Source organism: Mauremys mutica, chromosome 1 (genome assembly GCF_020497125.1).
Source record: "Mauremys mutica isolate MM-2020 ecotype Southern chromosome 1, ASM2049712v1, whole genome shotgun sequence".
In the NCBI taxonomy this organism is placed as follows: Eukaryota; Metazoa; Chordata; order Testudines; family Geoemydidae; genus Mauremys; species Mauremys mutica.
The window spans coordinates 210,877,102-210,889,523 of record NC_059072.1 but is presented as its reverse complement, the minus strand read 5'-3'; the positions used below and the strand labels follow the sequence as shown (position 1 = coordinate 210,889,523).

At 35.6% G+C, this 12,422-nt stretch overlaps 2 protein-coding genes across 8 annotated transcripts in view; one reads left to right on the top strand and one right to left on the bottom strand.

Annotated features, from left to right (window-relative positions):
- The window catches only part of CASK (calcium/calmodulin dependent serine protein kinase), a 428,246-nt gene that overhangs the window by 158,910 nt on the left and 256,914 nt on the right, over nucleotides 1-12,422 (bottom strand). The window lies entirely within an intron of this gene.
- On the top strand, nucleotides 3,383-10,458 carry GPR34 (G protein-coupled receptor 34). The gene is made up of 2 exons (XM_045002681.1): nucleotides 3,383-3,526; nucleotides 5,709-10,458. The coding sequence occupies exon 2, from the start codon at nucleotides 5,736-5,738 to the stop codon at nucleotides 6,870-6,872; it is 1,137 nt and encodes a 378-aa protein (XP_044858616.1). The 5' UTR covers nucleotides 3,383-3,526; nucleotides 5,709-5,735; the 3' UTR covers nucleotides 6,873-10,458.

The window sequence follows — 12,422 nt, the reverse complement described above, 5'->3', positions numbered from 1 at the left end:
GCTGTTGATTAAAAAATTAATCACAATTAATCTGTTTAATGACACAAACAATAGAATATCAATTGAAATTTATTCGTTTTGGATGTTTTTCTACATTTTCATATATATTATATTCTGTGTTACTGAAATCAAAGTGTGTATTATTTTTTATTATAAATATTTGCACTGTAAAAATGATAAACAAAATAGTATTTTTCAATTCACCTCACACAAGTACTGTAGTGCAATCTCTGTCATGAAAGTGCAAATTACAAATGTAGATTTTTTTTGTTACATAACTGCACTCAAAAATAAAACAATGTAAAACTTCAGAGCCTACAAGTCCACTCAGTCCTTCTTCTTGTTCAGCCAATTGCTAAGACAAACAAGTTTGTTTACATTTACAGGAGATAATGCTGCCCTGTTCTTATTTACAATATCACCAGAAAGTGAGAATAGGCATTTGCATGGCACTTTTGTAGCTAGCATTGCAAGGTATTTACGTGTCAGATATGCTGAATGTTTGTATGCCCCTTCATGCTTCAGTAATTCTACATTTGTAAGCTCAAGTTTAATGATAAAGAGATTGCACTACAATACTTGTATTAGGTGAATTGAAAAATACTATTTCTTTTGTTTTTTTACAGTGCAAATACTTGTAATAAAAAATATAAAGTGAGCATAAGAACTACAAAATTCTTATTTATAGTCTCTATTTTAATTGAAATTAATATATTTGAAAATGTAGAAAACCAAAAATATTTAAATAATTGGTATTCTATTATTGTTTAACAATGCAATGAATCGCAATTAATTTTTTTAATTGCTTGACAGCCCCCTCCCCCTGTCACACACATATATAACCTGCTATGGAACAGCAGCCAGTATTTAATACATCTAGCTAAGTTTATCCCTGGGGGAATTCTGTGTCATTGAGCAATGCAGAGTTTGCACAGAACTAATGTTCTGCGCAGAATTTTCTCCCCCGCCACAGAAATGGGCTGCAGAACTGCTGGCTGCCACTAGAGAGCCACTGGATCCATCAGAGCCCAGCTCCCCAACAGAAGAAACAGCCGGTGGGAGGGGAGGGAACTAGAGGGTTCCTAGAAACTGCAGTTCCCTGCCCTGCATGAAGGCGGTAGCATGCAGGAAACTCTATACAAGCCTGGAACCCAGCATTAGGCTGTTTCTCCCTCAGGATCCCTGGGCTTTGAGAGGGTAGTGGATGAGTGTCTGGGCTGGGGGGCAGCCCTGCAGCTGAGCTCTGGAGGGTAGGGGGTGCGGGTGTCTGGCCCCCTGCCTGGGCTCTGGGAGGGAGGGGGCAGAGAAACATGAAGTGGTTTGTCATGAGGGTTTCTTTAACTCTCTATTTCTGGGGGAACTTTTGTGTGTCTGTTTGTATTGTTACAAACATAGTTGCTGACAGGTATTTTGAAATAAATTACCTAAATAATTGAGTATCAGAGGGGTAGCCATGTTTGTTGCTTTTTACAGATCCAGACTAAGAGTCCTGTGGCACCTTATAGACACAGATGTATTGGAGCATAAGGTTTCGTGGCTGAATACTCACTTCGTCAGATGCATGTAATGGAAAGGAATTTCCATTACATGCGTCTGATGAAGTGGGTATTCACCCACAAAAGTTTATGCTCCAATACATCTGTTAGTCTATAAGGTGCCACAAGACTCTTTGTTGCTAAATAACTGAAACTGACATGATTATATGGTGTTATTTTGACAAATAAAATATGCAGAATTTTAAAATATTGTGTGCAGAATTTTTAATTGTTTGTTTCAGAATTCCCCCAGGAGTATAAATTGTTCCACATGCACAATGAACCCTTGGAGCATTTTTTGCATCTCCTCACAACTGTCAAATCAATCATATTAAGGTTAGCATGTTTAACTTGTTCAATGGCAAAACTACATATTGCTTTTTGGAGAATAATTTACAGTAGAAATTGAAAAACTGAAAGCTACTGATGAGCAACATCTGTAACCCTCCCCAGCCCCTTGGGTGATTTTGGGGTTTCCAGGAATGTATTGCCATATGTACTAGGACTTTCTCTCTAGTACCAAACTTCTGGAAAAGGTTGGAACTTATAGAAAAAATATCTGACAGGCTTAATTAACGTTAGTGCCACTGCCATTAACCTGCTTAAACCTCTGGCATACATGGATCAGATTTGTTGAATAAGAGGACAGTTTGTTACACAGTCATTTCTATTGCTCCAGATGTATTTTAATAAACTAACTATAGAGTATTTATCAGTCATCATATATGGTTACAAAGAACTTGACCTCTTGAATCTGGAAGAGTTGCTATACAACCTCCCAATATGCAAGGCTGAACACACTATGGACGAGTGCAACTATGGCCAGAAACACAAGGACTAATTACAACAATTTCTACTACAATAAAATATTCTGTTTAATTCAGGATCATATAAAAAGAAAAAACACATGGTAGAAAACACCTTCTTCCATATCCCAGTCAATAATACTTCTCCAAGAAGTATCACCCTACATTTCCCAATCCCTTATCCCTGTGATGTGTTTCTATATCAGTATATGGTTTAGTTCTGTTAAGAAATAGTATAAACTATATTACAGCTTATTCACAACAACCTTCCTGTGCGACCAAAAACTCATTAAACTAAATGAGGCTCTATGCTACCTTTGTGGTTTCCCAGTTCTGGAATCAATGAAGGGCAGAAAACATCTTAGAGCAGCTCCAGGGATGTTCTAAGTTGTGCCTGGCTGCCCATGGTCCCAAGAGGGCTGCTTTAACGCTGGGGATTGCTGGAGTGCAATGATACGGCAGACAGGCCCTCTTATCCCTGGCTACAAAAACCATGTGTTGGAAGAATCTCCAGATAGCTTGTTAAATGACCATTTCAGCTTTTTGGCATTGGAGCAGCAAAAAGGAGCCATATTGGCAGAGAACCTGAAGCACTCTCTCAGAAATCCTATGAATTGTTTTATATAAAACTCAAAGTCTTAAGAAAAAAATAGTAGCCCCTGATAAGAAGATATAGCTTCCTAATTAGCCTAATTGAAATCTGAAGAGTCCAGAGGCAGTTCGACTCCCACCCAAATCAAATTATGGATGTGGTATTGTAGTTTTTGATTATCAGAATTTTGGAGGCAGATGCATCCAAGCCAACAGCACCTTAATTCTTTTTCCAAAAGGAAACCATCAAAAGTTTCTAGACAAACGTCAAAATGTCCAATTACTCTTGTATTGCGCCTTGGACAAAACAATATATACAGAAAAACTGATTAAGATTCAGCAAAAAACAAAACTACTATTTTATACCAAGACTCAATTTTATAAACTGTAAAAACCTTAACAAACAAACAAAAAAATCTTTGCCAGAAACATCACCACAGCAACACAGGAAGTTTATCTAGCTGACTGGGCTGATTCTTATCACAGAGAAGCTTTTTCTATAGCTTTCTAATAAGACAGGCACATTATCTTCCTCTTTCCTTTCAAAGTGTTTTAGAAAACAGTCAGCAGAAGAGGTCCGTAACTAATCAGAATGTGAGTATTTCCCTTTTAATTAAAGATATGCTAAATCAAATTTTAGATGAATATAGATTATAAAGGTACTTGTGACCATTCAGAAACTTAGAACATTTAATTACAAGCCTCAAAATTTAAGTAAATTGTGTCTGATTTGATATCTGTGATAGCATTTGTCCTGGCAGATGAAAAGATTGCAACACTTATATAACTTAATATTCGCTTCTCTATTTTCCTTAAAAACTAATTATATAAATCATAGTATCAAGGTTCTCCCCACCACTAAGCGCACTTAAATTAGCAAAGTGCAAGATGGTCTTGAAAAGTACAATTACAATAAACATGCTCTCTATTAGATCAAACCTACTTCTTTTACAATAGTTTGTGGCCCAAGTAATGCAGTATGACAATATGGTAGACATAATAATAAGATTACAATCTGTATAAGATTATTTACATAGTGTGAAGTCATTTTCAGTATATTACTTACTATTGTCATAAGAACAGCCAACATGGTATACAAAAATATTTTAGATCCTCCATTCAATTATTCTGAATCTTTCAAGTGTACATCTTTATGCTTATTATTAGCTCTTAGCAATATTCAGATTTTCTCTTCTGTTTTATATTGTTGCCATCTGCACTGTTAAAATTGTATCTCATATTCAATTATACTCTATATTTTAAAAAGAGTTAATACATAGATGAAAGTTTACTGTAAGATAAAATTTGGGATACTCCCCCCCCCCGTTGCCCCCAAAATCTGTTGTTCTGTTAGAGTTATGAGTACAAACAAGTGTAAAACTGTGAGTTTATCAAAACCAAAGATCTTGCTTAAAAAAACAAACCCTAAACTCAATGAAGCTGTCATTTACTCTGTAACCCAGTATTTTAAATTTCCATATTTTGACAGATGTTCTTATGCAAAAAAACAAAAACAAAAGAACCCATTAGCACTCAAATAAATTAATGTCAGAAGAGGGACTTAGACTAAATAGTGTCATTAGCAAAATATGTAGAATATTGAAATACATATACAAATCAAGTACGAAAGTGAAGAAATCAGTCAATTACTTATTTGATCAAACGTACATCATTCTATTATTTTCATTGCTGTTTTGCCCCTTCAGAAAAACACTTATTTTAGACACTTCTATTAAAAATATCTTTTTTAACTCTAATGTGAAGCCAAGGCTGAGCCTCTGTCTTCTGGTGTTATTGTGGCTTCCAGCACCCCCACCCCAAACTCAAAGTTAGAGATGGTGTGAAAATAACTCAGCACTCAGCATTTATTGGAACAAATATAAATATACACAACAAAATAAAATATTGCAAGTATAATTTGTCTTGTCTCTCCCTCACAGAAAGTGTTTTTCAAACAAAATACAAAAGAGTTATATTACAACATAACTATAAATGATTTTTTGCATGAGTTTTGTATCAGCATCTGCTTTTGCACACTCAGTGGAAGTGTGAAAAGAAGAGGCTATAACACACAAGTGCCTCAATTTTGAAATCTGGTTGAAAGTTCTTCTACACAACTGATGGCACTTAATAAATTATAGGTAGTTGTATTTGCTACTATTATTGCTGCCTTTAAACATCTATAAATAATTTGATTTAAGTCTGTGCCTATGACAAATCAACTTAACATACTGTGGCAAGGCACCGTCTCAGTTTCCCCAGCCTCTGCTACTTTTAGCCCTGGTGAGACAGGCTTGGGTAACCTGGTCCCCTTTGGGACACTGGGGAAGTCTGCTCCCTGTATCTCCACCAGTCCTGTTTAGAGTCTTTTTACTCCCTTGTGGGAGAGAGAACTGCCTCTCCTCCTGGTGAGACTCGCTGTCTTGCTGCTCCAAGACTCCTTCTCTTTCCGCTCTGCCCCCCTTCCTTCCTTCCTTCCTTCCTTCCAGGGAGGGGTTTAAAAAGGTCTCAGGCAGCCCCAAGTTGGAATCAGCTGATCCTAATTAACCTCAGGTAGCTCCCCCTTAGCTGATTCTAATTTGCTACCTTGGTAACCCTTTCTCAGCTGAACCTGATTGACCTGTAGTTGCCTCCCAGTTGATAAGGAGGAGGGCCTTTTAACCCTCTGGGACTGATTCCTACCCCTCCCTTGCAGCTGTCTGTCCTGAGTTTATCACAATACAAAATTAATACCATAGTGAACAACTCTTATGTATTTCCCTTTGCATCCTTATAGGACAGTATAAGAAAGCTCGAAGAGACAATGGAGGCAACTTCACCTGAGATCCTGAACTCTTCTTTATACAAGGAAGTCTTCTGGAGTTACCAAACTGAGCTACCCATAAACTTCTCTTCGGAAACCCCAAATGCTACTGTCTGTCTCATGAATGAAGGCGCCTTGTCTCTTGTTTTCATCATTTTTTACTCTATTATTTTTGTTATTGGATTGGTTGGCAATATTATAGCCTTGTTTGCTTTTTTCTACATTAATCACAAAAGAAATTCTATCCAGATTTACCTGCTTAACGTAGCCATTGCAGACCTTCTACTGATCTTCTGCCTCCCCTTCCGTATACTGTATCATATTAACAAAAACACATGGATGTTGGGATTGATTTTCTGCAAGATTGTAGGAACCCTATTTTATATGAACATGTACATTAGCATCATACTGCTGGGATTAATTAGCGTGGATCGTTATGTAAAAATTAACAAGTCTATACGGCGTCCAAAAATGTTAACAGCTTCACGAAGCAGATATATCTGTTGCATATTGTGGGCAATTGCAGTAATAGGATTCATAATGACAGTTGCTCAGTCTGTTAAGAGGGAAGAATACAATTCGACTATGTGCTTCCATTACAGAGATAAACAGAATGCAAAAATGGAGGCAATTTTAAACTATATTCTTGCTACACTCTTTTGGATAGTTTTCTTTCTACTAATACTTTCGTATATTAAAATTGCAGAGAACCTTCTGAAAATTTCCAAGAAAAGAGCAAATTTTCCCAATGCTGGAAAGTACAGCACCACAGCAAGGAATTCCTTCATTGTACTTATTATTTTCACCCTGTGTTTTGTACCATTTCACATATTCCGATTTGTCTACATTACATCACAATTACAACACACATCTTGTCACTGGAAGGAGATAATTCACAAATGCAATGAGATAATGCTTTTATTTTCAGCTTTCAACAGCTGTTTAGATCCAGTTATGTATTTCCTAATGTCCAGCAGTGTTCGTAAGACTGTATTCCGACTCATTTGTAGAACACTTCATGGGGACTCAAGTGTGAGTGATAGTATTTCAGAAATGAAACCTGGGCAATCTCGTCATGATACTGCAACTACCATTACCCCCCATTCAAGCTTTTTGAAGAAAAATTCCCTCATCTGATTGCCTAAATATAATGGACAACCGCTTCCCAAAAAGACAAGCAGATAATCTACTAAATAATCGAAACTGGATGTATATGTGTACAGGAATATACAACAATACAGAGCTGGTAATACTGCCGCCCTCCTTTCCTTCCTTTTTTACAAGTATGGGAGGTCACACTTCAACTGCTTAAACAAATTAAAAATGATTTTTGGTGAGAAAGAGCTTAACTTTTTTTTTTATTACAAATCAATATGAAGTTTGAAACCTTCAATTAAAGAAGATTCATTTAAGACAGGATTAATCTAGAGCACTTTCTTTCAGGGGCAAATTTTCAAAATGTGACCTTGATGTGTGCGCAAGAAGCTTTACACACAAATACTTGGTATACATTTATTAGCGCTACTAGCTATGCACATATGATAGGATGAATTTTGCACAAGTAAATCTTTATCTGTATCTAATTCAAACCAACTATGAAACTGATGTATTACAGATTTTATAAATCCGTCTTTGAAAAAAATATATTTTAGCAGGCTTCAAAAATAAATCAGCATCTTAACTGCATTTATTAAACTAACCCTTTCAGCAAAATATATCATAATCTATTATGAATGTGACTTACACAGAAGGTAAAAGACAAGACAATTATTAGTTCATTTATTGGAAAAAATGTGCTTTTTGTTTATTAAGCAAAATTTGAATATTCAATTATTGATTTTGAAATCCTCTAACAAGCCTTCCAGAACCTTCATTATGTTAAACACCAATCTTAACTCAGGGGGGGAAAAGGTGAAAATACTGGAAAGTAGGCAATTCACATTTTGAGGCGGCAGCGGCAAGGGATGAGGGGGATTATCCAAGATTTGTTTCAAAATCCTATTGACAAATCTAATAATTTCAAAACGTACATGTATGCCAAAATCTCAACAAGGATAAGAAATTCATAATGAAAGACAGTTACAAAAACTGTAAACACAAAATTAAGCTATTGTGGATGTAGGAGGATTTGAAATGAGCAGTGTTTTGTCAGTTCTGGTCTCTGTTCAATCCCAATCACCTACGTTTTGAGGTTAATATCTACTTGTATATTTCCAAAAACATTTATTTCAAATATAATACACCTATGGCAGAGACCATGTCTTTTTACATGACTAAAGTATCACAATCAATGATGTTATGCAAATAATAATAAAATATTAAATGTGGACGGCATAGCCCAATTCAAAATTAAAACCAAGCACATTTATGCAGTTAATGCGTGCAGGCTGAGTAAAATTTTTAACAACGTTTAACTAGCCTTGATGACTTGGGAGTGGGTGAGGGAGAGAGCTAGACTAAGAGTGAGGGAACTGGACTGGAACTTGAATCTCTAATGTGATAGGCCACAATGCTGGCCAGGCCAGAATTTTGTTTTAAACTCTAAAATAAAGGGTCTAATCCTGTAAAATTTGAGTAACTTTATTCAAGTGAGTAGTTGTACTGAAGTTGATGAAAACACTCATGTGACTGCTCCCTACATCTTTGCAAGACTGGGTCCTAAGGCATCATGTTGCATGTCTAAACTTGCATGTTTTCAATACTGGGGAAAATCCTGGTTCCAGTCAATGGCAAAACTTCTATTGACCTCAATGGAACCAAGATTTCACACACTGTTTCTTTTACATTTTGGACATCATTTTAGTGTAGTTTTTCTGTGAATCTATTATTGTTCAGGTTTGGTGCTGCTGGATATAAATGTGTTCACTAAACCACAATTACTGGTAACTGTATATTATGTTTCAAAACTGTGGGTATCTTTCGTATCTTCTTTAGAAATACTGTGATTCTTATAATTTTATTTTAAGTTTTACTTACAGTCTCAACATTTGCATTTTTCTTCAATATTTTTATACAAATGATATTTAAGATTGATTTTTAGCGTAGTTCCTGAGTGATTCTTATAGCAATTTCTAATCTGCTTTTCAGAAATAATGTCAAAGCTGGCAGACAACCATACCTCTCAGTTATGTCTTTGTCCATAAACCAGCAGGTCATATGGTCTCCTTGCTCTGTTTCCACACTCTAGCCTATGAGCCCACAAGAAACTGCATCCTTCTCTCTAGAGCACTCACAAATCAAACTGCTTATACATTTCTATTTCTTTTCTGACCAGAACTAGCCAATAGAAACTACAAATGAAATGAAAAGCAAAAATAAAAATGTTCAGTTAAGTACAGGTTGAAAGTTGGTTGAATAGCCCTACTCACCAGGCATGGAGGGAACTGAACAAGGAAACAAGAAAAGCCATTCAATTTCATTATTATTATTTTTTTATGAATACATTAATTTAAATCCAGAAACCTCATTCAAAGGTTACCATCTATAGAAACAGTGTTATCATAATGGTACGTTCTGGGATATCTTCAGTGAACCAAATAGTAGCATGAGAATTCACAGTTTCAATTTGTTCTGAATGTCACCTTTGGGGAAAGCCAAAATCAAGTGGAAAAGTGCTCCTGATTATAGAAAAACCTGCTTTACATTTGTTTTTGTAAAGTCATCATTAATTTTGTTATTGTAATATTGTTTTGTAAATCACTCTGCAATCAGGACAACATGAAAAAAATTATTCAGTTTTGAAGCTATAAGAGCAAGATTTGAGCCTATCAGATGTAATGGTGGGCTTTTTGGTTTTAATAATTTGTGTGTGATTTACTTGTGAAAGATACTGCTCTGGAGACTGACATTGAGTATATATAAGACAGGTACAGGACAACAGAAATTAAACCTTTCCATAGTGTTCTACCAAATTTTAACACTAACCTGGAGTTATCACCTTTGTGAGGCGGAGGTGATTCAATCTTAACACAACCACCATGTTAAGATTGCCAAAAGTTCCAATAAGTGCTATTTTATTTGTGATGTACAAATTTGTATACTGGGATCTGATCTGAGACTATGAATGTATTTCAATCAGACCATTAAATATAGAACTATGTGAAAAGCTGATTTTTGGTTCACTGGAAGTTCCAAAAATTTTGAAAAAAAATTGTTTTAGATTCATCCAAAATCATTAAAAACAATTTTTCAGTGAACCAAAAGTCTAAAAAGAAAGTTTTTGGGGGTGTTGAATGCAATTTTTGTTCAACCCCAAACTAAGTGTTTTGTTTCTGAACTTTTAAAAATGTTTTTGTATTTTAATTTTTAAAACAAATAAATTTCAAAGTTATTTTGAATAAAAAAATCAAAATGTTTAGTTTAAAGAAAATGTCAAAATGATTTTTTTTTAAGTTTTGTCCCGACTAAAACAATTTGGCAAAGTAGACAACTTTGAAATGTTTCCCTAAACCCAAATCTGCATTTTTGATCAAAAAAAGTTTTGGCCAAAAAAGTCACCCTGTTCTAATTAAAAAGCCTTCTGATAATAATGATGTTGGCCGATGTTGACGTTGGTTGGATTTTAACCAGTGATCTTGTTTAAATTTTTTCTACTATGGTGTACTGATAAATCTTGGAAACTTGAAAGTAAAGGTAAAAACACAAATCTGTACTTATTTCTTGATGAATAATAGTGCTTGTTGGTATTGCTTTTAAATAAAATTCCAATTGTTTTGTTTCTTCATTTTAATTGTTAAAATCTTACATTTATACAACTTTTTCATTCTAGGGGACCCCAAAGTACTTTACATGCTAGTACATATACACACAGAGTATGAAATGGAAGGTAGCAACTTCTAAACAAAGAGAGACAAGTTGACATTTTTAGGCAGAAGTGTCTACCTTATCCCATTAAATCGAAAGAGAATTTCAGGTAGGCTATAGGCTTCAACTTTTTCTCTTCTGGAACTGAGTTATATCAGCTTAGATGGTACAATATCATGCCCTGCAAATCAACCTGGTGGAATAACAGATCCTGAAATAACATTGGACATCTGTGGAAAGTTACATCATGGTATCAAAATCACATTTCAAAATGTCTTTATATAATGATGTGTTCTGATGCACGTTTATTCTGCTGGACAGATTTCTATACATGACAATCCAAGCAGGCAGACTGTTAATTACTCGAACTGAAATTTGGCTAAGACACCAGGATTATTCCCTCTCGACCTGTGAAGTGTGTCACATGATAAGAGACTTGAATGACAAGTAGTTTGGACCTCTATTTTACATTTCATCCCAAAGATGGCAACCAATAATATGATTGGGCATTGTACAATACCCACTCCGCCACCCTTAATCATGCTGAGAAGTACATGGATTTCAATACAATTATTCTTGAAGCACTATTCCTCATAACCGCCAGATTGTTACACCCTCACCGATTTCAGTGGGATTCCTGCAGATGTCTCTATATACATTTTATGGGCCTCAGGCTGCTCTTCTATTGAAGTCAGTGGCAAATTTTACATTGACTTCAATGGGTGCAACATCATGACTATGTCTCTGTCTTTCTCTAAATTTTATAAATACACATGTACTCTCACACGATATACATTACACACACATGGAAGGTAAGTAAGGAAACATTTTTGTGTATTCCACTTTGGACCTGTCAAACTTGACAAATCCTTTAATAGCTTAGCTATTCTAAAACATTGAAAGACCAATCCTAAGCAAAGTATTTCAAAATTTAAGGAATAAAGACCAGGCTTGAGTTATCAGCATATAAAAATGTTTCTGGCTCTAGTAAATAACTTTTGTTTTCATACTCAATGTAATTACACTCCTAGTTTTAACTTGTAAATTGGTATGTTTTCTGGGGGAGAATATGGGAGAAGTGACATGTTAATTATTCTGGCGATTCAATAGTATATTTAAGAGCTGAAGTGAATAACTAACTTCCCCTAAACAACAGTGAATTTAGTCTTGATACCCCCAAAAGGAAGAGCAGTCTTGCAGCATTGTTTTCAGCAACAAATAGGGGCCAGATAACTCCCTGCATTGGGAAATTCCAGCAGGGACGTCCTAGCCTGAGACTACCTTCAAAAATATACACAGAAAGGATAGATGTGTTGCACAGTATGGAGAGGCTCCTCAGAGAAGACACTACAGTCTCACTAGGCCAAAATAAATTTATTGCATATTCCCTGCAGCGGTAGTGGGAACACTGTGCATCTGTTACCTGCCAGCCTTATCTCCACCCCTCACACAAATCCCTGGACCAACTGAGGGCTCACCATAGAGTCTGGGCAAGGGATGAAAGAACCAAAAATATAACAGGGCCCTCGCACCATATAGACAGGGATAGATCCTAGTTCAGAGGACATGCACAGATATCAGAGCACCCAGAGCACCGGAACCAGAGTGTCACCATCAGAAAATTAAGTACCTTCTCTGTCTCTCTCTCTCTCGGCTGAGTGTAGGGAGCAACTCTGCATGGGAGTAGGGACCAATACCACTTGAAACTGGAAGATGAAAAATACAGCTGAACTCATCTTTTCTAAAAAAAGTTTTATTAGGGCTGTCAAGAGACTAAAAAAAATAATCGCAATTAATCGCACTCTTAAATAACAGAATACAATTTATTTAAATATTTTTGGATTTTTTTACATTTTCAAATATATTGATTTCAATTACAACACA

Coding starts and splice junctions, on each gene's coding strand:
- GPR34 (XM_045002681.1), top strand. CDS start 5,736: ATGGAGGCAACTTCACCTGAGATCCTGAACTCTTCTTTATACAAGGAA.